The following is a 26,412-nucleotide window of genomic DNA, read 5'->3' as shown; positions in this document are numbered from 1 at the left end:
CATATTATATGCCATCAACTATCATTAAAGAGAAGATAATATTTTAAGCCGGGTCCAGACGAGTGTAAAGTGTAATGTAAGATTGCGTGTAATTTAGTGTCAACAGTGTGGACGGCACACGAACTCAAAGCGAATTGTCCAAACGAGCCTTTGTGCTCGCACGAAAACCGACAGCCGTTGGATAAACCCCGAGCGTTACATGTAATGCTCGTAGTGCCGTCCACACACACATTCGTGTTACATTACACGGTAAATTACATTACACGTTACACTCGTCTGGACCCGGCTTTAGGATGAACCGAGGCTGGCATAAGTGTTAGTGGTCAGTGGAAAACAGACGAATAGCGCAAAAGAAATGCAAATAATGTGCTTCTACCTTAGTGTAATTTGTGTTGCTTTGTGTTCTCTAAGATTGTCGAATTAAATCTCGTCATAATTAAAATTGTTCAGACGACAGCTTCGTATATCTGAGCTGCACAGAGATTTAAAAAATATTTGAATTTGGAAGCGTTTTTGAATGAAAAGTTCGATTTAATTCCAAATATTGCCAAGGCCTGAGTAGAGTCTACTGTACCTCTTTTTGCAACACCGTCGTATTTGCATAAGCGGAGTGCGACAAAAAAGATTTGAATATGGAAGCTTGTTTGAGCCAGGATTTCGATTTCAGTTCAAGGCCAAGACACTTCGATCTCTGTCTGACGGTTTTCAGCTTTAAACAAACGAAACATCTAATTATAGCGACCCAATTTTGACCATCGACAACAAAAGAGGAGTTATTAAGACGTGTCTGTTTGTCTTTGAGTGTCTTTCTGTCTGTGGCTTCGTAATTGGCCGCTAGTTTTATCTAAGTATTGAAAGCCAACACGATCGATAGTTTCTTAAGCCTTAGCAACCATCATCCCAATTTTCCAGCCTTTTAGATCCAGCCCGATCAGTTCTGGAACATTTTTAACCGACTTCCAAAAAACGAGGAGGTTATATGTATATTCGGCTGTGGATATATATATTTTTTTTGTATGTTCAACGATTGCTCCGCCGTTTGTGAACCGAATATCTTAACCCGGCGTCATGGGGGTTGGGTCTGTGAGACCCATCACTTTTTATTTCACTTGTAATTCAGTTACCATGCGTTCAGCGTTGCCAAATTTCTCAATAGCTGGAGCTGTTGAGTTAGTCTATGAGTCACAGGTAACGCGTTAGTCCTGCGACGGCCGCAGCGGTAGTAACAGGGGCCCAAAGTTGCATAAGGTATGTGAGACCCATCCCCGCAGTCAGTGTTACAATTTCGGGACATCTTACACAGACATTATTTTAATGATTATCAGTGTTTTTAACAATTTTTTTTGTAATTTTGTTGTGTTTTACAATAAAATTAAATGATTTATAGTAAAATGTATTTTATTTTTTGTAGGTACTTACTTAATTACTTTGCGTTTTTTGTAGTTAAGTACTTGAAGTACTTTAATCTTTCGATCGTGGATTCTTGGAAATCTATTGTTATTCTATTGTTGTCGCGATCACCGGTGATCTTATGGATCTCAAAATGGATTGAGAAGAGGAAGAACGACAACCCATTCTTTCAATTTTACAAGAGTCGAAACTCGGACTCTGATTCTACCTCGTCAGACCAGGAAATATGCAAAGAAGAAGATCTCTTGAGTAAACGTAGTAATCCTAGCGACGCAGAGCACGATATCTCTGGCGATGATGACATTCCACTGTCTTCGCGTGCAGATAGAAATCGATTGTCGGAAGAGCATTGTACTGTATCTGAATCTGCTAGTTCGTGGCAAAGACGGTACAATTTGGTACAAGACGCCTATTGAAAAATTTCTTGGTGAATCTTCAGGGGAACCTCCGGCAAAGAAGCCGAATATTCGCAGAAGATGCCAAGACTGTTCAGCCAAAAAAGACCGTAAAACGAATTATTTCATTTGCGAAAGTTGCAACTTGCACCAAACACATTTGCTTAGAACATGTTGTACCTTTCTGTGCTGATTGCACCAAAGATAATGATTAGATGTAATTATTTGTTAATTTTTTATAAAATTTTTTTAGTATTCTTTAAATAAGTGCCATTTAAAAATTAAAACTGATTGTTAATTAGTAAAAGACTAACATTTAAGTAGAGGAGAAATATTTTGTTGAATTTTGTCGTTCTTTTTTTAAAGCTCTATTAAATATGGTTAAAAATTATATAATATATTTATGTTTCATTAAGTCATCTAAATACACATTGAATTTAATATAAACATATAAAATAAATTGATTATTATAAAAGGTTGGACTAATTTTGATATCTAACACACGGGTATGTGAGACCCACTCCAACGTCCGTGTAACACTTTTCTGCCCCCATGACGCCGGGTTAAAATAAAGTGTAATAAGTGCAAGGAAAGTGTATAATTATTTAATTGAGAGATACAAGTAACAATTATTATTTAATTAATGTTACTTGTATTATCGAAGCAGAGAAATTTTAGAAGGTCTTCTCTAATTTTACTTAGTAAGTAAAATTAGAGAAGTACTCAGAAGTAATGTCAAATGTGTGCCTTACGCTCTGGAGTTAAGGTTGAATTTGTTATGTTAAATTTTGGTGACATTGGTGACCCTGACGCACAGTGTTTATTGTAGCCCAAAAAACGGACATCATCTTTTTATTTGTTAATTCGAAATAGTACTTAATTACAAATCCCCGAGTACAACACCCAGGTGTCTCGCTTTAATAGTTTTTGAATTATCTCGAAAAGAAAATCCCAATCCCGCGTTCATAAAAAAGTGAAAAGTTATTATATTTCAAAATTGGTACAGATTAGAAAAAAACATATGATATAATACTTGAAGGACATACAAAAAGCTACATAATGAACCCTTTTTTAGTCGGCTATCACTTATGGGGAAAACGAAGAAAATCGATTTTCAGTTTTTATTTTTTTCTGACTAAACAAAGTCGATGTCGAAAGCGCATGTTACTTTAAAAGAAAGGTAATCATCACCACTACCAATAGTAAAAATACCAAATCCCTAACTCGTGGAACTTTTGAGTTCTATGACTTTAAAAAATCCGGGATTGGCGGGATTCGTGAACTTTGTTTTTTTATTACACTGTTCGATCGTGTTGCTAAGAAGGAACAAATTCTGCGAAGTAACTATAGTTATCAAACTCTAAAAGTATCAATTTTCTAAGAATTCAGCCTTAACTCCAGAGCGTAAGGCACACATTTGACATTACTTCTGAGAAGTAAGCTGCTTCGATAAAGTAACATGCATGTCTCACTTCCATACAAAGTAATTGGGCAGTCCAATAACTGAATGAGAGATAAAAATGATGGAATGAGCGGTTCGATAACGACTTAACAGAAGGCCTACTTAACCACGGTTATCGTAGCGGGGGGACGGGGGGGGCCAACAGACCCCCGCCAAAACAAAAACAAACACAATCCAGAAAGTCCAAGAGTAGGTTAGGTTAGGTTAGAACTTAGACCACAACACAGAGGAAGCCGAACGAGCGGTGCGAGCGTGCTGCGGCAGCAGCCGGCGACCATCTTACTTTCGCTTTTAACGGTACGGAACCCTCCATGGGCGAGTTCGACACGCACTTGGCCGATTTTGTTATATTTTACCACCTCATTGTTTAAAAAGCTGCTTAGAATGAGATTTCTTACTGACAACTTTTCAACGATTCGTTACTGCCCACTGCTCGTAACCGCTCATTCACTAATTTTTACCGCTCATTGAATTATTTTACTGTTCAATAATGTTTTCAATGATCCATTTCATTATTTTTTACAACTCATATTTGTTTACTTAACTAGTTAACTAGTTATTAGACGCGCCATTTATAATTTTTAACTTACCAAAACTGCAATTTACAACTGACCCCTTTAAATAAGTGTCTTTTAATGTAGCTTATAATATTAATATTTAATACAATAAATAAGTACATCTTCTTATCTTCATAAATTATTTAAAATTCTCGTGTCACAATGTTAGTTACCTCCGAAACGGTTTTACTGATTATACTCCTATTAATCCTTCGATCGTGGATTCTTGAAAATCTATTGTTATTCTATTGTGTCTCGCTCACCGCTGAGCTTGTAATAAGATACGTAGAATAATATACAGGTGTATTAATTATTCTACGTATAGTACGCGATAGTTTACTAGGTAACTAAAAAGAGTGAAATTATTATTTTTAACAAAAAATTAAAACCGACTTCCAAGGTAAAAACAATAATAACATCCTTATAATATTATGAACTAAAAAGTATTAAATAATTTTTCCTATCTAATAGTGCCTTTTTCTGTATTCGGCTAAAACTCAACTAGGTATTTCTGTACTCAATCTTCATCATTTTGAAGTCGGTGCCAGTTACAAAAGTTTCAAATATTCTGGCAGACTGAAGATTCAGCTGTATCTGGTACCGACTTAAAAATGATAATGAAACCCGATATTTTTCAGGGATAAAAAGTATCCTATTAGTTCTCAAATGTACCTATAATAATATATCTCAAATGTTTCTACATAACAGATTTCAGCAAAATTGGTTCAGCGATTTCGGCTAGAAGAAGAAACAGACAGACACCCTTTCGCATCTATACTTTTTAATATTATAAAGCGGAAGAGTTTGTTTGTTTGTTTGAACGCGCTAATCTCAGGAACTACTGGTCCGATTTGAAAAATTATTTCAGTGTTAGATAGCCCATTTGCCCAGGCTATATTTTATCACGCTAAGACTAATAGGAGCTAAGAAATAGAGAAAAATGTGGAATAAAACTGTTTTCTGTTATTTGGCACAGATAAGAAGTAGACCACGTGAAGGATCATAGGCTATTTTTTGTGGACTAATTTGTCTGTCTAATTCTATCTAATTTGTCATCTAATTTACGCGGACGAAGCCGCGCGGAACGTCTAGTTTATAATATTAGTAAGGATAAATCCCGTTCCCTTCATTCATAGGGAATCCACAGGTCAGTGTGTCTGGGCGGGGTTCTCAGCACAATTAGCCAGATACCTAGTTAAGTAGTTACACATTCGACTGAGACGTATTTACATAATATTAACATCGATAAAAACTACGTGACTACAGTTTATTACTTCTTCATTATATTACTTATCTACTACTTAGTCATACTTATTATGCGTAAGCATAATATTATGCCTTTTTGTACATTGAAAATAAACTTGAAAAAACGAGTCTTTTAGAAGAGTAGTAGAACACATTTTAACTGTTTTTGAAATTTTTGTTTCTCTGTCTGTTCGTCTGTATGCCTGTTTGTCTGTTTGTACAGGCTAATCTTTGAATCCGCTGGAGAATCAATGAAATTTGGCATGATGATACCTTACATCCCTTGTCAACACCTTAGATACTTTTTTAACCGACTTTCAAAAAAGGAAGTAACTGTCTACTTTGCTGTTTGTGGTCAGATTTTCAAAATTCTTTTTTTTTTTGTATAGATTGTCCGAATTTGATACCATGCTTACAATAAAATCGGCCACGTGCGAGTCGGGCTCGCGCACGAAGTAGTTATATATATATATATATATATATATATATATATATATATATATATATATATATATATATATATATATATATATATATATACATGTTAGAGTATTATAAATATTCGGCCCGCAGTCAACATTCTTTATCGCGTCCTTCAAGATCCCGAAATAGCGGCATTTGAAGTATTTCTCTTAGTCTGCCGGCCTGCTCTTATCAAGGGTAATAGAATAATGATGCAATATAAGACACTTTACTAAATTACCTTAAATCAGTTACATAATACATTAAACTACTTAATTAAAAAGTGGTCCAAATTTAAAGGAATATGATCTGATGTTGTTGCTTCTAAGTCTAGCTACGTACCGTTTACGATATTATGTCTACGTTATTTTCCTAAAAACAGTGAGCACAATATTGTGATTACGCTGGCTGCTAAGTTTGATTTCAGTTGGCCGCTAGCTCTGATTGAGAACATCCCTAATTTAAGAAGGCCCTAACATTTAAGGCCCCAACAAAATAATAGTCTCCTTTTTCATTGTTCCTGACAGGATTTTTCACCGTTGTCCACCAGTTGATAATTTCGCTCTGACTAGGATGGCACCTAGCTTTCTTTCTACTATAACAACGCACCTGCAGCTCTTCTGATGTCCATGGGCGACAGTAGTTGCTTACCATCAGGTGACCCGTTTGCTCGTTTGCCCCTTATTTTAAAAACGTATTTAGCCTCGATTATGAGGGCTTCTAACTTTTAATCGCAAGTAGATAATCTTTAATTTTCCTAACAATGTTATGGCAACGTAGTATCTATTTAGTATTATGTGGTTATTGTTTCTAAATTGTCACCGGACTAGTAATCCACATGTCTATAAGTTGTAGATTATAATATTATGATGGTCGTTAATCGCATTTACGTAAAATAAGTCATGATGAAGCCTGGAATTAACCAAACTGATATTAAGAGGATACAACAGGGGCTAGAGAAATGAAAAAAAAGTACGTGTAATATCTATAGCTGTCTCCCTCACCTCAAGCCTATACCGCAGAACGCGATAGAGACAACTGCAGAAAATCCAGAAAATCAACGATTCGTTGTCCCCTGATTCCTTCTCCAAAACTTAACCGATTTAAGTACTTTTTTCATTAAAGATTAAAAAAAGGCTTGAGCTGTGTTTCTATGTTTTGCTTTTTTTGTATAATCTAGCCAAATCTGTTTTCTGGACGTTTGAACACAGTGGAAAAACTGGCCATTTTTTTGGGTTTTTGAACGTTCATATCTTATTTAATAATTAAATTATGAAAAAAAAGAAAACATAGGGACATTGTATTAGTGGCCGTAGATATTCAGGAAAAAAATTATAACTCTACTAGCATTATCCAGGGAGGAAACAGGGGACAGCGTTTGTATGGGAAAAATGGCGGTGTGGAATCCTCTTAATCGCATTTACGTAAAATAAGTCATGATGAAGCGTGGAATTAACCAAACTGATATTAAAGCTGTTAGGGAATTCAAAGTCAAGATGACTGTTCATATATACTGCGTATAGCTAGCGGTATCGTACCCAATAAATTGCATCCCTGCCTACCGTATTTAGCGCGCGATAACACATCACAAGCTCAACGTGTGATTATCACGCAGTGCTCAAAATCTTAAAGGAAAAACATTGAATATTATAAATTGGCGACTCAGACAAAAATACCCGGCTAAGTGCGAGTCGGACCCGCGCACGAAGGGTTCCTTATGGGGCTGGGAGGGGTTATGAGTACTTTCTGGATATTTTAAGTCTACTTGAATCTGTTATTGATATCGAACAAAAATGGGCAAATGATCAAATCCAGGACGGATCTAACCCAACCTATTTAAAATATGACTGGTATAATATGAATCTAGTACGATCCCAAACTTTGTGAGGATGAATGACTAAGCTGAGTGGATTTGAGAGATTTGACTACCAGAAAGTTTTGATCCTGGATTTAACTGTATGTTGAAATTCAAAGTAAAGTTTACGATATAAGTACTTTAATACCAGCCATGTGGCTCGCTTTATCATATTTTTGATTAAAGAGGCTTGTGCTCTGAGTTTAAGAGGATACACCAGGGGCTAGAGAAATGAAAAAAAAGTACGTGTAATATCTATAGCTGTCTCCCTTACCTCAAGCCTATACCGCAGAACGCGATAGAGACAACTGCAGAAAATCCAGAAAATCAACGATTCGTTGTCCCCTGATTCCTTCTCCAAAACTTAACCGATTTAAGTACTTTTTTCATTAAAGATTAAAAAGAGGCTTGAGCTGTGTTCCTATGTTTTGCTTTTTTTTGTATTGTGGCCGTATACATTGTATTAGTGGCCGTAAATATTCAGGAAAAAAATTATAGCTCTACTAGCATTATCCAGGGAGGAAACAGGGAACAACGTTTGTATGGAAAAAAGGGCGGTGTGGACTCCTCTTAACACGTCGCGTTGGCTGCCCACCATACTACACCTTCAGTAATAACTCCCAAGTTCCATGCCCCATACATTACAATTTGACAATAGTCTTGTGATCCCATCGATGAAGCTCAGGGCCACACGGAGAGGAAAATGTGATCCCACCAGTGATACTCATAGCAGCCAACGTGTTAAGGACCAAACTCACCTATATACAGTCTCTTCTTGGTCTGCCACCGCGCCACCGCTCCAGCTATGAAGGTGTGATGACCGACTGCCGCCTGTATTCGAGCTTCCTCCTTCACTTGTCTGATCGCATTCTCGCTGACAACCTGCGGGACAAAAGTTACGTCAAAATTTATCGATCATGATAGCATAGATTAACCGCACTCAGAAACATTTAATTAGCGTGATTACACACGGCGCCGCAGCGGTAGCGTTTTTCGCCGCCGCGGTAAAGAATCGCCGCCGTTTGTAAGGGCAAATAGAAACACAAGGATGAGTAATGGAGCGGCACCGCGAGTGTTTAAACAGCCTGATGGTTAAACTACAGTTTGACAGATAATCTTCATATTTTAATTTAAGTAATTATTATTCGTCTCTGAGTGAGGAAATAAGTTTATTAAGCTGATCGCACATTTGTCAGCACCGTACGCACTGCATAGTTCACGTGCGGCGCGTACGGAGCGGACAAAATATTACGAGTATGTGCGAGGCAGATCATTTCATACAACGAATTATAAAATGCGGCGCGTTCGGCGCGTGCTTGCTGACAAATGTGCGATCATCTTTAAGGTATTTGGACGTTGACTTTCGATGAACTACTCATTTTAAATAATGACGAACGTGTTAGCGGCATATTGGTCTATTGATGATGGTGATAATCATGATTATCCATAACTAGTCGATGCCCGCAACTCTGGTATGCCAAGATTCGTTTATCGCATTTATCCGGGATAAAAGTATCCCATGTCCTTTCCCGGGACTGAAAGTATCTCCATTCAGCAAAATCGATAAAGCGGTTTGGGCGTGAAGTACGTAAAGTAACTAGTTACCTCTTGTAAGAGGTAACAGACAGACTGACAGACAGATACGTTTATAATATTACTAGCGGTCGCCCGCGGCTCCGCTCGCGTAGATGTCAGTTACCGCTGCAATTTGCAAAAAGCCTACCCAGGAAAGACACGGTCAGCAAAATGATTCCCAGGTCAATTCACAAACAGATTATCTTTCTGTGGATGTTAAAGTTGTTAATGATGAGAATATTTAAATGTAATTAATAATAATTAATAAGTTTCCACTTCTGACGGTAGTCCCGGAGTGCAACCCGTTGTTTTAGGATAGATAACTAAAGCGATTATTGTAGAGCTTCTCTATAAACAACATTTGACGTTTTGTTATTTTCGTAACAAAATATACTGATGGTCGGGAGCCCCGACTCGTAATAGGGCAATGTAAAGTTACCCATACCTACTAATAATATATTATATTCTGTGCCCATACGTAAAACATTATTTTTAACCGACTTCCAAAAAGGAGAAGGTTATAACTTCACCGTTTGTTGACCGATTTTCATGATTCTTTTGTCGTTGTACAGGATTGAATTCAAATTTGGTACCATGTTCACAAAAGTGGTGATCTGATGATGGCATCCATGAGGAATCGAGAGGACTCGTTGAAATTTGTATGGAAACATATAGTGATTTCGATTTTTTCTGAAGCATTTGAGGTGAATGCTACCAAAAAGTAAGACTTCGTACCAGGTTATACCCTGAATCTGAAGGTACCGAACAGAACTATTGAATCCTTATAGATACAGGTTCGGGGATTCGGCGTTATTTAAACAACTGAAAGCATAAGCCAACACATCAATTTGATTAATCATTATAATTACAACCATAATTACACCATGGGTCATCACATTATGACCCAATTATTGGTACTATTACTTCAAACGAATGAAATTATAGTACAGAATTCGTTGAGATTTAGTCGAATTTTGAAAAAGGCACTAATGAATAATTAGAATTATTTCATACTTTTTAGGTCATTTTAAGAATATTGTTTTTTCCTTGGAAGTCGGGTTCAATTTTTGTTAAAAAATAATAATCGTAAATCTATTCCTACTGATTTGAATGTTTGGCCCTGGGGTTAATTTATCGTTAGTGCAAAAGATTTTTTTACAGGAAATTGGAGCCTTTTGAAGGTATATGTAATATCAGTAGGGATCATTGGTATTCTTGGTAAGTATATGAGCTAATTCACCAGCTGCAAGGTCGGTCATAATCTTCGCTAGTACTGCGCGCCTTGGTAGTTGGTACTTAGCGCCCACTTCGAAACGGGCGTAAATTGCAATTTTTAATTTCACCATAACTTCTAAACCAAACGTCCAATTTAAATCATTCAAAGACAAAATATTATCTACACAAACTTTACTTAGTGATGAAATAATTTATTTTGATAAGGATTCTCAGCATGAGTAAAATAAATGCGTTTAAATGTAGTCCACAAAAAATCAGGATTTTTAAATAAAAAAATGGTTGTTGTGCCTCAATCGACATAGATAGGTATAGTGTGTCGCGGACATTTTTGTAGATATTTATAAGATCTACATTTACTTTGAACATTGTATGGTTCTATCTTTTATAGTTTAGGCAGCGTACGCAAAATAACTAAATTTTCTGGTTGATTTTTTTCACCTTGTGTCAGAAAAACCAAAATATCTTTCGGAACCCTATATTTTCCAAAATAAAAAGTAGCCTATGTTACTCGTCAATAATGTAGCTTTCAAATAGTGAAAGAATTTTTAAAATCGGTCCAGTAGTTTTTGAGCCTATTCATTACAATTAAACAAACAAACATACAAACAAACAAACAAACAAAGTTTACTTCTTTATAATATTAGTATAGATTAGTATGGATATGGATGGCCCAACGGGAAGAGTCGCCTTACCATCCAGCAAACTTACACTTTCAAAGGCGGAACAACAATATTTCGATTGATTAATTAACTTATTTACCAACAAATAAATAAATTCGTCGATAAAGTATCACATTTAACTTCCGCATAAAGACCGATAGGAATAACTTATCGCATTATAATACTTTGTAACATATAAATTAAATAGTTAAATTTAACCTACGAATGACGAGTGACGACATACATTTAAATAAAAAACGCTAAAGTGGTAAAAACGTTTTGTTATAATTTTATCCATAACTAGATGACGCCCGCAACTCCGTTGCGCCAAAATTCGTTTATAGCTCAGGAATCGTACATTTTTCAGGGATGAAAAGTATCCTATATCCTATCCCGGTACTCATAGTGTCCTCATACCAAGTTTTAGAAAAATCGATTCAGCGGTTTGGGCGTGAAGAGGTTACAGACAGACACACCTTCGCATGTATGATATTAGTAAGTATCAATTTTTTATGTGCACATAGAAAAATTAAAGTATTGAAGTAACTACTTATGGCTGCAACATCCTCGAGCCGAAATTCGTTTGTACCGAATTCGAAGCGTGCATTTCCCGCTGCGCGTGCTATTGCTAATTGCTATACCTCATCAAAATCGGTTTAGTTTAAGCGTGAAGACCTCAGAACAGGAAAATAAGGTGAAGACAGAAGAGGTAACATACACGTTTAATGTTTATGCAATGTAATCTATACTAATATTATAAAGCGACGAGTTTGTTTGTTTGAACGCGCTAATCTCAGGAACTACTGGTACGATTTGAAAAATTATTTCAGTGTCAGATAGCACATTTATCGAGGAAGGCTATAGGCTATATATCATTAAGCTAAGACCAATTGGAGCGAAGAAACAGAGGAAAATGTGGAAAAACGGGGAAAATTATATGAAATTGCTTATTATCTGAAGTACTGAAGCAATTTTTATGTTATTTGGCATACATGAAGAATAGACCACATGAAGGGAAGGGTCAAATCAAGGGACATAGGCTATTTTTTTGCGGAAAAATATACGGTTTCCGTGAAATTCCTAAATTATGCGGGCGAAGCCGCGCACTACATCTATTATAATAATAATATTAGGGCGTATGTAGAATAGTCAGAAATTTTAATTTATTTGTCAGTTTTACTATTATAGTCAGATCTGAAGTATTCACCTAGGCGTGGGACCCACCCATTATACGTGGGAGAGCCATGCTTCGGCACGAATGGGCCGGCTCGACCGGAGAAATACCACGTTCTCACAGAAAACCGGCGTGAAACAGCGCTTGCGCTGTGTTTCGCCGAGTGAGTGAGTTTACCGGAGGCCCAATTCCCTTCCCTATCCTCCCCTTTTCCCTTCCCTTCCCATCCCTACCCTCCCCTATTACCCTATTCCCTCTTAAAAGGCCGGCAACGCACCTGCAGCTCTTCTGATGCTGCGAGTGTCCATGGGCGACGGAAGTTGCTTCCCATCAGGTGACCCGTTTGCTCGTTTGCCCCCTTATTACATAAAAAAAGGCGTTTACGGTTTATCTACGTACCCTTAAATACAAGTGTAACAAAACTAAGTGAAATACTAATTTAGGGTGAGTACGCGTCCCCTGTGTTGAGTTGACTGTGAAAGTAGGAGCGCTGAAAGTGTTATTTTTTTTTTACTTTTGTATGGGAAAATTCCTGACGCAGGGGCGCTTGTCCATACAAATCATAAAAAAATTTTGCTCCTTCAGCGCTGCTACTTTCAGAGTGAACTCTATATAACTATGTATGTATAAGGAACGCGAACACATACATACCCATCTATATCACTTTTTTTTGTCGGCGCATATAAGTTGACTTGTTCGCAACCGGAAGACGCCACTTTGTCAACAGCTTCTATTGTTTTAATCCTTTGCGGCACATTCGGCAGGCGGCGGTAATTATTTAATCAGTATTCAAGGACTAGCGACGATAGATATTCAAACAAGTTTATCAATAAACCGCGCGTTGGCCTAGTTCCGCGTTTCAATAAAAATGCAAAGCTTCGCCACAAAATAAAAATATACAGTAGACTATATTCGTATTAGCATTTAGCCCGTACGAATCAGCGCATGCGCACAATACAAACATGTACCCAAATTCTAATATTGTAATGCAAAATGTAACCATATTCAATTTAGTCCGTTTCCTATAAAACTAGTACTTAAACTTAGAATATATAACTGTAACGTTATTTACGTGGGTTATCCACGAAATTAACGTTAGTCTGATGTGATTTTAGTATTTGAGAATATTATTTTTTTGCTGTTTGTTAGGAAAGGGATAAGATCAAACAAGTAACAAAATTGTTTTAGTATTGTTTTAAAAAGTAGAATCCGGGTACAGATAATAATAATAATTAATAAGTAATGAGCACCAAACCTTTGTTTCATTTCAAGGACAAGGCAGAGATACTCTACTCACTACTGTACTTATAATATTTTTATTGTGGCTTCGGCTTGCACTTTACACAGGTAAAATTTTACCACCTTACATGGAAATTTTTGGTAATTGCGACCACCATTCTTGGGCAGGTTTTTTAAAGCTAACATACACATGGTACATTTTGCATGTTCGCATCAAGTCATCGCATCTTGATGCGATGACTTGATACTTTTTTATTTTCGCCAGATAAATAATTATAAAACGCATAATAATGTTAAATCTGTTTCATAGCATAGTTTTTATTCTGGAAAAACATACAGTTCCCACCACCTGTGGCCTGTGCGAAACGAAGTTCGGGGCAATGGACTTGTGGGCAAAACAATGTTTGAAAATATTTTAAAACTTTTAAGTGATAGTCAGACTGTACATTACTTATCCGACAGAATTATTATATAAATCTGCCTATGTTCATCTGTTTACTAACAATAATATTGTTATGAATCATAAAAACAAACCTTTGTACCAATAAACATTATCAAATGAACATGTGGCAGAATTTTTATTTACAACTTAATTACAACACATATCAATATGTGTCAATATTATCATTAAATCGTTAATATAATTCCGTATACTTGATATTGCTAATTTCCATTTAATTAGGTCAATAAGATTAAATTATTGACAATAATACATTCAGTATTATTATAGTTGTATGGTTTCTTAAAATGTTTACATGATATATCTATTATAACCTATCAACTCCCAAGCGGTCGAATTCGACCGCAATAATAATAGATTACCAAGAATCCACGATCGCGGGATAAAAACATCCTTCCTAACTCCATAGTTTTACAATAAAATCCATATTAAAAATCTGTTGTCAAAAAGAAAGTAGGCGATTTTTAGCATAGGAAAATAATTCCTATAGTTCCTGCACAATTTTATTTTGCGTGTCTAGAGTAACAGTAAACATTTAGTGAGGTATGAAATAAATGGATCAATAAGAATAAACACACATACCTGGCTTTTGTTTAGAGCTTTAAGTGCATATTCTTTGTTTTCCTTCGTATTGTTCACTCTGTACACTTCTCCAAAAGCTCCTTTGGCGATGGTTTTAATTATCACAAATTGCTTTTGTTGCAGGTCTGTGGTTATCGGAAATTCAGGTAAGAATATTGACTCCTTATTTGCAACAGGCCAGGCGGTTTTACTAGCCTCTAATGGGCTATTTAGTGTTGATTCATTCCATCTGTAAGAAAAATTATAAGATAATAATCTCTTAATTTTGCAAAACACTTACAGATTAAGAAGAAGAAAGACGGCTGGACAACTAATGCTGGTGAATAAGAAGACTGCTACTAAGTGTTTACTAAGTGCTACTAAGAATTTGTAGACTTGTACGTCTACAAATTCTTATGACTAAGTTTTTCGAAACCTTTTTTAAATGTCTGATGAAATATTATGAAATAAATACAAATTTAATATAATTTAAATATTTAGCCATTTTAATTGAACAGATCACAGCATGTTTTTAAGGAATTGATGCAACATTCCTAAAATAAATTTAAATTCCAATGTCTAAGACTTGTCTACGATGATTATAGTCTCATTGAATCAAAAATGTTTATTAGTAAAAATCTATGTAATTAGCAGCATCAATAATATTTTACCATGTTGAGCCAGGCATGGATAAATCATAAACTTATATTTGCAATAGTAGTCCTAACTAAGATAAGTAATTAAATACTTATTATGATTTGAAAAAAAAAAGAAACAACCAGAATATAGAAGTTATAATGGGTGAAGAGATTCCAAATACATTTGCAATCGAATTCCTAACTGTCCAATATGATCTTAACACCACCCAAAGGTTGTCAAGGACAACTAAAGCGTATGTTTCGAAAATATGAAGGATTTTAGCACAATTTATACTAACCTTCGTCTGGAAACTCGAGACCAAGGTCGTGATGCGCTATATACCGACTGGTTACTTGTTACACTTGCGAAGGAGCGGCCGCTGAGATTACCAAAGTGGGACAAACTGAACTAGTATCAACAAAAACATCTATTTTAAACACAATCCACTAAACAAAGAACTGACACAAAGAACTTTTCATCTTTCACTCTGCACGCATTTCTAGATTTAAACTAAAGACGTAAAATGCAAATTATCAAACAACAACATCGAATTACGAAGCTTTTTTGTTATGTTACGTCTGTTCAGCTGAGAATGACATTAGCAAGTTTTCATTACAATCCATCATCCATGCAAAATGTAGGTACCTGGCTAGAAAAAGCGCGAGGTTCCCGAGTTGAACTAAAGAAACTGCTTTGGCTTCTACCAGTAAATGTACTTTTGTTATTCGCGTTTCCCATTAAACTATATATAATCTAAAATCTAATTGTGCAAAATATTGAAAATACAAGGTTTTCGTAAACTCTGACAAGTACCCGTTCCACCATAATACTGGTCTACTGTCTATGACACAAAGTAAGTGTTGCCAGCATACCACTTGTCAATTTGTTGTCTATGTTAAATAGAAACCTTATCGTGAAAAAAAATATAATAATACCTATGTTCTGTAATATGTTTTACTAAATATGTAAATGAGCGAGATAAATACAAAAAAAAAACGATTTCTCTCTCTCCGATTTTCAGATAGTTCATAAAATTATTATGAACTATAATAATTTTATGTTATGCTGCGGCTGCACATGCGTCTACGGTCTATCGTCACGAAGCCTCGTGCTACGGCTACGAGACGATATCATTGGACGATCATGTATCATCCAATCAGCGTTGCCAGATTTTTTTTGTGCCAAGTCGGGTTTTTGGAACTTTTTGAGTGAAAAAGCGGGATTCTTTAGTCAAAAGAGAGACAAAATAAAAAACCGGCCAAGTGCGAGTTGGACTCGCCCATGAAGGGTTCCGCAACAGCAATAAGGTTTATTTCTATGAAATTAAAAGGTTTTTGATTTATTTTTAGGTATACTTCAGTTGATTTAATGAAAGTTAAATTAAGGTTTACCATATTATAATTTTAATTTGAAATTTTCTTCTTTCAAATAAAAACTTAATGATAACCAGCCGCATGTACAAAATATAATGATAAAGTCAAAGAGATTTTATTACAAGTTCATACGCGAATACTTTTTACCCAAAGTCCCATTATGAGATAATTCGTCGATTCTGAAAAATTTCCTTTTTTGCTTACAGTATTGCATACAGTATTGTATTGAGTGTGCGATTTGCGAAATGTGTGTGACCCTTATGACATTACAATATTAAAGTACGTATCATGTTTCTTTCTGCCAAAAATCATTTCTAATGTAAACACAACAATGTTGATGACATTGTAAATAATCATAATTTCAAATATCCCTTCTAGGTCACTGAGGCTTATTTCCTTAAAAAGCTGTTCACTCTCATAAACTTTGTCCTTGCCTTTCATCCAGTGACCTACGATTCCTGATTCCACCAGCCTCATTACATGTTTATTGAAACTTTCAGTCATCGGTGAATGTTTAGGCAGGACCATGTTCAAATATAATCCGTGAATTTGGTCTCCTTTTGCTACGTGCAGATATTGTTCGCCCACTTCATTTATTTCACTCCTTTCTAAATATCGTCCAATAGAACAGTCTACAAGACAAATTCTGTTGGTATCGTCCTTTAAAAGTCTAACACATTCAAAATTATCATCCTTGTGGTTCAGTTTTGCGTAAACTCTATCTATTTTGGAGTCGATTCTTGCTATGAATACATCAGGTGAAGCCATACCCTCGAGGACCATCCCATTGTTGATATTTTCTAATACATCGTCGAACGTGTCGATATTTTTGCCGCGATTCGTCGTAGAGAACATATAAAAGAAGAATGCTTGATTTATAAAGGTAATTAACACCAATCCCCATAGCGCTATTACAAAGAAAATAAGAAATGATTTGCGCTTAGGTATCTTTGGTACACCGACCGAATAAAACATTCGGAATGTATTCATAAGATCTTTACCGGCTTGGTCGTAGCTAAATTTGCCAATTTGCTCCGAGTTGTGAAGAAAAAACACGAGCCACATGAAGAAGAATATAAAGAAGAACTCTATCACGATGTTGTAGTTGTTTACCACGAAAGAGCTCCCCAGCAATTCCTTTTTGGTTTCTGGCTTGTGGGATACGAAGCACACTCCACTTTGGACGTAAGGAAAGGTGTAATCTACCTCAACACCTAAGTCCATTTGATACACAGGTACTAGAAATAGATCAAGACTTCTGTACCTATATTCTTTGAAATGTTTGAATTGTTCTTTATAATAAAACTTGTTTGTTATATTTGGTTCAAGACGTATTGTAAAATTCATTACTTCTGCTATCGTTCTCCAAAGTAAACCATCCCTTCCTTTAAATTTTTCTGGCTTACTATTTAACTTTAAAACTGGATGAACATCTATTCCATATCCTTTGAGGGTAGCACCGTTCATGTTCTTAGCCATGTCTTCGAATAAAGACATTTTACTCAAACTTTCAGAATCGTCAGATAGTTCAATGGTTTCAAATCTGATACAAGTTCCGAAGTTTTCTACTTCTAAAGCCAAGTATTCTGTTTCTTTGCCACAATTTTCATTACAAATGATTACCTTACCAACATCCATACTTCTGTTTTCGAGCGAACAATAAAAGGAATCGTAAAGAGAGTATTTTTCACTTAAAAACGGCGTGTAAAGTCTTATTACTCTGTTTTTACAAATGATGTAGGAATTAATAATTTTATAATACCAAATAATGTAAAACAATTTTGCAATTATATGGTTATTGTAGGTATTATTGTAGTACAATATGAAATTAGAATGTGGGTGCCACTGCGGATGAGTTATTAACATCATAAGCGTTCTTTTACAATCCTCTCCATCTTCACACTCCAAAATAATCGTATCAGAATGGTACGGGATTATGGAAGTATTTTTCAAGAAAATTTCTGTGTCAGGGTTTATCACTGTAAAGGTGTAATCCAAATGCAGTTTCGTATACAATATGTCTTCAAATTGTCCAACAAATAAAATATTATTCCAACCGTTAGTTTTCAAATTTCGAAGAACAATGTTTGCCTGAAAAAGTGTTACATTTAAGACGTATGCGCAATTTACTGCCGTACTTAGAGACGAATATTGTTTACTGTAATAAATTAATGAAGATTTTGACATTAGTCCCATACATTAAGAGGGCGACTTACCCAAAAAATTCAAACATCGCCCTTCTCTCTTCACACTCACGCCCGTCTTTCATATGCCAGGTGAAAAATTACGACGCGAATAACTCGATAAATATACAACATTGGATGTTAATAAAAACAGCTGTGATTTACGACCCGAAAAAATCGGTTTCGTATAACCTACAAGCAAAATTCGTCCTTAGTGATATACAAATAAAGTTCTAAATGGCGCGGCCGGCACAAAATAGCCGTTACCTGTGAATTATTCTCAATTGTTTAGAAACGTAATGCATAATATCGATATAAATCGTCTTGGAGACATCGTGCAATAACTTCTATAAGCGTTTTACGTAATTAATTTACAAATATATGAAGCAAAACACGTCCAAATCACCTATAAAAGAAATCAAATTTTCGAGTGTAACCTAGAAGTTTTTACGATGTATTTCTTTCAAATGATTATCTAAAACTATTTATTATAAGTAATTTCAACTATCTTACTACTTACATTCGTTAAATCAATTCATTATTTCAAACAAATTACACAACACGGCAGAACACAACACGAACGTAAAAATTCACGATTTTCAAATGACTGAAAAATATTTGTCGACCACAGATTGTATAATATTTTGCATTCAGAATGTGGCAAATGTATCATAGATCGTAACTAACCAAACTTTTTCATACAAAAGTAGTCTCTAAGGCGACCAAATACGTAAATTAATCGAATGAAAGAGCGCGGTCGCATGCGACCGCTTGGGGTTTGACGGAATAGCTTTTGACATTTGGCGCGGTCGCATGCGACCATAAATACTAGTAATCTGTGCATGCGACCGCTTCTCGGTTTCTCAACGATAGAATTTTATACAATGTGTTAAAATATTAACTTAGTTCAATGCACGGTTATGGAAATAAATGAAAAAATCGTGAAAATTAGATAAATCTTTGTGATTTTTTTCTATCGAGAAAATTTTGAGATATATTATCATGTTTTTGCTCAGATCGAATTCTTGGAAATATAATGTAGTATCTAATTTTAGAAAATGAAACAATTCGGGGCTTATTTTTAAGTAAGTATGAAAATGAATTATAAAATCGAATATTTTGGGTTAGTCGCCCCCCAAACTTAACTTAAAGTAAGTAAGTAATTAATATTCGTCTGAGTGCGGTAGTTAAACTTAGAAGTTTACATAGAAAGATAAACATAAGAGGGAAACGCGGATGGAACGAAGTTATCAAAAGAAAAAAAGAGAGAGCACGGCTACTTGTACTATTATCTATTCTGTGGCATGGCTTACAAATACTTATACCTAGCATTTTTGCTCTAGTTGTAATATATCGACACTTTTGTGTCATGTCGTTACAGCTTTTTTCGTCCTTTCGCAACGCGCGATAAGGAACTTCGTTCCAAAAACTACAGTGACGTAATATTCTAGTTTTTTAAATCTTGTGGATGACAGGCGGTTGCCACCACAAATTCTATAGGAGTTCACTTTTAAATGTTCTGCACAATACTGCACTTGCCGTTCTTGCTAAGGCATTACTTTAGTTAAGTACGTGAAGAAAATACTTACAATCATGTCAAGTATTTTTAAGTCATCAGACTTCATAATCGAAAAGTTTTGCCCGAAAATGTTTCGAATATAGCACAAAAGTACTAAGATTGTAAAAGGCTTCATTTTATATTCTGACTTGTGACTAATCTAATATTTGTATAATATTGTTAAAATGCTTACCGTATCTTGTATTTATATACGGTATATGTATCGTGATAAATGTAGATTTACATTTATATCGAGTGTAAGTACTTAGTAATCATTGCGATCATCTGAATAATGACAAAATATAGTAATTTTCATTCGTGTTTTTATTATAATAAGGCGCAGCCCAGACGACAGACTATCCGTGACGCACTTTTTAGTCCATGGAAATAGAACCTATGCAATTATATGCAGTAACGCACACGACACGCAGCGCAGTGTGCTTCTATTTCCACGGACTAAAAAGTGCGTCACGGATAGTCTGTCGTCTGCGCTGCGCCTAAGAATATTAAGTTGCTCCGAGCGCACAGCTTATTCAAAGAGTAGGGTGCTGCTACGCCGTAGCATCGCTACGCAGACGATCTACGAGAAAGTTTTAACTTTCTCGTAGACCGTCTACGTTGCTTGCAAAGAAATATAAATTGTCAGTGCATTCAAATAAAATCGGCCAAGTACGAGTCGAACTCGCGCACGAAGGATTCCGTACCATTATAGAGACAAAAAGGGCCAAAAATTGTTGTTTGTGTTTTTTTTTTGTATGGGAGGCCACCCTTACTTTTTTTTATTATTAATAATTAATAAAGTATACATACAATTAATAATAATAATAATTAATTTAGGATTTTGTGAAAATGTCAAGTACCTGCCTGTTGCCATTATTGATGCCAAGCAAAATATGCCAAAAAAATCACGTTTGTTTTATGGGAGCCCCCCTTAAATATTTAATTTATCTTCTTTTTAGTATTTGTTGTTATAGCGGCAACAGAAATATATAATCTGTGAAAATTTGAACTCTCTAGCTATTATCGTTCTTGAGTTGCAAGCTGAAGACAGACAGACGGACAGACATCGAAGTCTTAATTATAGGGTCCCGTTTTTAACCTTTGGGTGCGGAACCCTAAAAATATTCAGAAAAATCTAGCTCTTGAAACAGAGCCGCTTACTGCTTCGTAGTTGTTTTCGGAATAAATCCTAACCTTTGTCATATGTGTCAGTTCAGGAGCCTAAATAACTTAAAGTATGGCGTAAAAAGTGACAAACATACACTCAAATATTCGCTTGTATACTAATATTAATGTTATATTGATCTTCCACTTGAGTATTATGGTACAATTTTGGGCAATCACCGTAAAATAGGGTTACATAATATTCGATAAAGATTGAACCCAGTAACCACCTCAATACAATCATGATAACAATTCCGATAACACTCGTGATAACCATCTACACATTTACATATTCCTATACTTAGTTTCATATAATTTTTATTTAAATGTAAATAGAAAAGTCAACCAAATTAATGGTCCTTTGGTTAAGAGGGCGACTAACGCAAAAGATCAAACATCGTCCTCTCTTCACACTCACGCCCGTCTTTCATATGCCAGGCGAAAAAGGACGACGCGGATTCAGCGCCAAATTAGTTTTTTCTCAGTAACTCGATAAATATATACAACATTTTAAAAATCCGTCGGTTTCTCAATGACAGAATTTTATACAATGTGTTAAAATATTAACTTAGTTATTGCAATATATGAAAAATTCGTGAAAATTAGATGCATCTTTGTGATTTTTTTCTATCGAGAAAATTTTAAGATATCGTGTTTTCGCTAGGTCGGATCCTCGGAAATATAATGTAGTATCTATGTTTAGAAAATGAAACAATTCGGGGCTTATTAGTTATAGTCAATTTAGGGTTAGTCGCCCCCTTAATATATTATGTGACGTAAATTGGTACCCGCCCATTCTGAGATTTGTTTATGTTTAGAACAAAATTTATTGAAAAGGTATAGTTGCAGTCCGACCGACAGGAAAACCGACAATGTGTCTCTCTGTTACAACGTCATGCTTTAAATACTGGAACTAATTAGGGTAAAATTGGGATAGATATACTTTGAGTTCCGGTAAGAGACAAAAAATGTGCGCTTCCCGGCAACAAACATCTGCGCGAAACAAATATCTGTTAATTTTTTTTTAATGAAATAAGGGGGCAAACGAGCAAACGGGTCACCTGATGGAAAGCAACTACCGTCGCCCATGGACACTCGCAGCATCAGAAGAGCTGCAGGTGCATTGCCGGCCTTATCAGAGGGAATAAGATAATAGGGGAGGGTAGGGAAGGGAATAGGGTAGGGGATTGGGCCTCCGAAAACTCACTCACTCGGCGAAACACAGCGCAAGCGCTGTTTCACGCCGGTTTATAAAATATACCTTTAATTTTTTTTTAACTGTGGTCCGTAGCATCTATAGTCATAGGCTGTATTGTACTCGTTCGTTTGCGTCGATATCTCTGCAAGTAGTTTCCTTTTAAAAATTCTTTTAAACCAGCAAACCCCATCTTTCCTCCTTTTTAACAGAAAAATGCCCCGCAGTTTCCTTCTATTACCTACGATGACCTCTGTTATTAAAACGACGAAGCTCCACAGAACCAGCAGCAGATATATCTGAAAAATGGCCTCCAGATCCTCCAAGCTGAGCGTTTTGAAGGAGACCTCCTCCTCCACCACTCTGTATCTGTACTGCATCCATTTCCTGATGATACCACCCTCGACTAGCGCCATCATGTACTTATTGTAATTGTCCAAGAGCGGCGAGTTCAGCTGCAGCAGCATATTCAGGTACAAGCTGTGCATTCGGTCTCGTCTAGCCACGTGCAAATACTGCTCTCCTTTCTCGTTCAACAAGTTCAGCTCCAAATACCGCCCCAGAGCGCAGTCCATGAGGCAGAACCTTCGGCTGTCGTTCCTGATATTCCGAATGCACTCGAATATGTCCTGATTGCTGACGAGCTTCTCGTTAATCTTGCGATATCTCTCGTCGTCATCCGGCAGCATCACGTCGGGCGATCCGATGCCCTCGATGAAATAACCCTTTTCGATTACGTCCTCGAACGTGTCCACGTTTTTGCCCCTCTTCGAGGACGAGTACAGCGATATTATCTGGGCCTGCATCGCGAAGTTGACGAGGAAGAAACTCCATATCGACACGGCCAGGAATATCCGGAACCCGTCCTGCTTCTGGGGCTTGTGGAGGCTGATACATAGAACCAGTCGAACGGTGTTCAAGTAGCTCCGGCCGATCTGATCGAACCTCGAGCCCCTGTTCTCATGCACGTCGTAGAGCAGAAACACGAGCCAAACGCACGTGAAGCACACGACGAATTCTATTATAAACGTGTACAGCTTCTGGACCATCTTAATGTCGACTAGAAACTTCTCCATGGGCGCCCGGTACGAGATGAAGCAGACGCCGCTCTCCATGAACGGGAAAGTGTTGTCAAGTTTCGCAATGATCAGATCGAACTGATACACCGGGAAGAGAATGAGGTCCGCCTTCCTCTCGGTGTACTCGAAAATCTTCTGGACGTTGTAGTCGTAGCTGAATCTCTTCTTCGCCTCCTTCGCCCCGGAGAGATCTATTTTGAAGTTCATGAGGTTGGCCATCGTGTTCCAGATGAGGCCGTCCCTCTCTCGCAGCTCGTAGCTGCCATCGGACATCTCGTCTATTCTCAAAAACGGCAGCACCTCTATCATGAAAACCTTGAACACGAATCCGTGCAAATTTTTCACTTTGTCCGGGAATAAATCTAGCCTGGCCACCTCAGGATCATCGTAGGAGAACGTGTGAGTAGCGAGACCCAGGCACGTGCCGAGGTTCTTGGTTCGCAGCACCGAGTGGAGGGTAACGTTTTCGCAGGTATCGGCGCAGTGGAAGTCTTTCCTGTAATCTTTTATCGACATCCCCACTCTTCTGGTCGTGGAGCAGCCATAGTGGTGGTCTAGCTTGTATTCCTCGCTGATATACGGGCTGAAGTACGAGATGTGCACGTGAGTAGAGTTACTCTCGTGAATTATAATAGTATTTATTCCTTTATAGTACCATAGAGTGAAAAATACTTTCGCCAGCAAATCGTTATCGCATGGGAATTGAAAGTATAGGATGATATTCGAGAGAGGATGCCAGTACGGCGAGGACAAAGTTTTCTTGAGCAACTTTTCAAACTGTTCAAAGTCTAAACAGCTAAGAAGTATAATGTTGGAATGGTACGGTACGGCATCTTCAAAGTATTCGTCGTCCTCTGATGCCAAGTTGGAATGGGCGACGGTCATATTTTCTATGTTCTTTATTTTCTCATAAAAACGGTCGGGGAAATCGCCCATAAAGAGCAGGTTAATCCATCCGTTGGTTTTAAAATTATTCGTCATTATATTCACCTGAAAAAAAAGAATGACAATATAAATCAAGTTAAAATAAAACCACTACAGTGATGAGTGAACATAATATAATTGACATTAATTTACTTATTTTACAAAATATATAATTTAGGAACAACAATTTTAGAAAATTAAAATTTTTAAAAACATAATAATTAATTTTAATATTTCATAACTTTTACGCTGAATTTAAATGTTGCTTAATTAAATATTTAAATTCGTTTAATACCATCACTCTTTATTCAAAGTTATTGCTAAAATTAATGAATATTATAATAAAGTTATATTCTTTCATTATAATTTAATATTACTTACCAACATATCTATTTTTGAAACATCTGTTGAATCTTCAAAAGAATTTTTGAAACTTGATGTGTAGCCAAGTTGAAAGAGTAGAAAAAGCTGTAACAGGCTCAAAATTTTTGTCATTATTCCTTCGCCCTTAGCATTCCTTAATCAATCTGAATTCTTAAACGTCTGATCATAATACAAAGTCATTACAATAATAGACTTAGTTCAGGACTAATGATTTCTAAGATTAATAATTCAGAAACGATGATCAGATTTTGTAACTACTTTCATACATTATTACCTTTAAGGCCAGCAAGCTGTTTTTTATATTTATGTAGGTAATATTTTTTTATTAGCCTATAGTGTCCCACTGCTGGGCAAAGGCCTCCCCCAGGATCTTCCACTGTTCTCGCTCCTGCGCCACCGATAGCCAGCCTGGCTGGTATGCCTCCAGCTCGTCACGCCCACTCGGTTGAGACCCTTGCCCAGCGGTCGGGATGCATGCGGCTAACGTGACCCGCCCACTCCTACTTCAGCTTGGCCGCCTTGACACCTACGTCCTTGATGCCCGTTCGGGAACGCAGTATGGTGTTTCTTATTTTATCGAGAAGCTTTACTCCTAACATACTGCGCTCCATTGCTCTTTGGGAATTATTATTGCACATTATTTCAAATTACTATTACAGGTGGTGAAATGAAACAAGAAATTTTACAATAATAAACTATATTCACCATAATAACAACATTACAATATGTCCAATATACAATTCCATATTATAAACCCCGTACAAAAATGATTCCGTACAAACTATACGCCCTATGATCTATATCACCAAATACTAAATTATTAACTACTAAATAAAATGGCAAAAATTAACGTTTAAGGTGAGACCGCACTAAGCGACAATACGCTGCAGTCGAGCTACGCGAAACGACACGTCACTTTTATGAAGGGAGAATAAGCTGGAAACAAATTATCGGACGTTTTTATAAGTCACGGATGACGGATGCGGCTTGTTTCTATCTGATTAGTACAAAATACACTAAACTGTGCACATTGTTATACATAAATCGCGGACGCGGACGCGCGGACGGACGTCCGAACAGAATCTGACTGACTGGAAGTTTTTGCATCCGCGGATGAACCGTGCACATTGTTAAGCCGCATCCATGCGCCGCCACTTATGGATGCGTCCGATAATAATTTGTTTATAGCTTGAAGTGTCGCCTCGCTCCGCTGCAGCCCAGTCTCGCTCAGTGCGGTCTCGCCTTTACAGACCGCGCACAACTTAAGATCGTTTGACAAAATTGGAAGTGAAATGCGCAGTGTTCGAGTTTAGGGGTATCTTTGGTTGGTATATCGTACGGATATACAATATTGGATTAGTTATCAAACGGGTTATAATTAGTGCGATCCTATACACATTGATCCTATACAAATTGAAAAACCAAATTACCAACATTTATAAATAAGAATTACACATAAATTATTTGTACAAACTATATCAATTTTGGTTTCTAAGTAGTCAATTTAACATAATAACCTATTTACAATTTAGTATTTTTATAAATGCAATCACAAAGTCACTGGTTACCAAAACCTTATCCCTCAAACTAACGGCCGCACTCAGATATATTTAATAGTTACTA

At 36.5% G+C, this 26,412-nt stretch overlaps 2 protein-coding genes across 3 annotated transcripts in view; both read right to left on the bottom strand.

Moving 5' to 3' along the window:
* Positions 1-15,756, bottom strand: part of LOC121733038 (autophagy-related protein 101) — an 82,131-nt gene extending 66,375 nt beyond the window's left edge. For both annotated transcript variants that reach the window (XM_042123126.1, XM_042123128.1), the window contains exons 1-4: positions 15,575-15,756; positions 15,228-15,337; positions 14,312-14,540; positions 8,145-8,268 (exon numbers count right to left, since the gene is read on the bottom strand). In XM_042123126.1, coding sequence (XP_041979060.1) covers positions 8,145-8,268; positions 14,312-14,540; positions 15,228-15,337; positions 15,575-15,667 — 556 coding nt within the window. In that variant the 5' untranslated portion in view covers positions 15,668-15,756. The remainder of the gene's footprint in view (positions 1-8,144; positions 8,269-14,311; positions 14,541-15,227; positions 15,338-15,574) is intronic.
* Positions 15,757-16,900: 1,144 nt separating this feature from the next.
* Positions 16,901-24,792, bottom strand: LOC121733323. Its single transcript, XM_042123539.1, has 4 exons — positions 24,787-24,792; positions 22,644-24,471; positions 17,304-17,540; positions 16,901-16,962 (listed from the first exon to the last, which is right to left on the bottom strand). Exons 1-4 carry the CDS (start codon positions 24,790-24,792, stop codon positions 16,901-16,903), a joined length of 2,133 nt encoding a protein of 710 aa, XP_041979473.1.
* Positions 24,793-26,412: the final 1,620 nt, after the last annotated feature.

The sequence above is a fragment of the Aricia agestis genome, chromosome 13, assembly GCF_905147365.1.
Source record: "Aricia agestis chromosome 13, ilAriAges1.1, whole genome shotgun sequence".
NCBI classification, from domain to species: domain Eukaryota; kingdom Metazoa; phylum Arthropoda; class Insecta; order Lepidoptera; family Lycaenidae; genus Aricia; species Aricia agestis.
The sequence above is the reverse complement of the archived record's forward strand: the minus strand, read 5'-3'. Positions and strand labels throughout refer to the sequence as shown.

Excerpts from the sequence above, each read along its gene's own strand:
- LOC121733323 (XM_042123539.1), bottom strand. Across the intron at positions 17,541-22,643 it reads AATAACAGAGGTCATCGTAG|TACCTGTGTATCAAATGGAC; the intron begins GTAATAGAAGGA and ends ATCTATTTCTAG. Across the intron at positions 16,963-17,303 it reads ATTTAGCTACGACCAAGCCG|GACGATACCAACAGAATTTG; the intron begins GTAAAGATCTTA and ends AGACTTTTAAAG.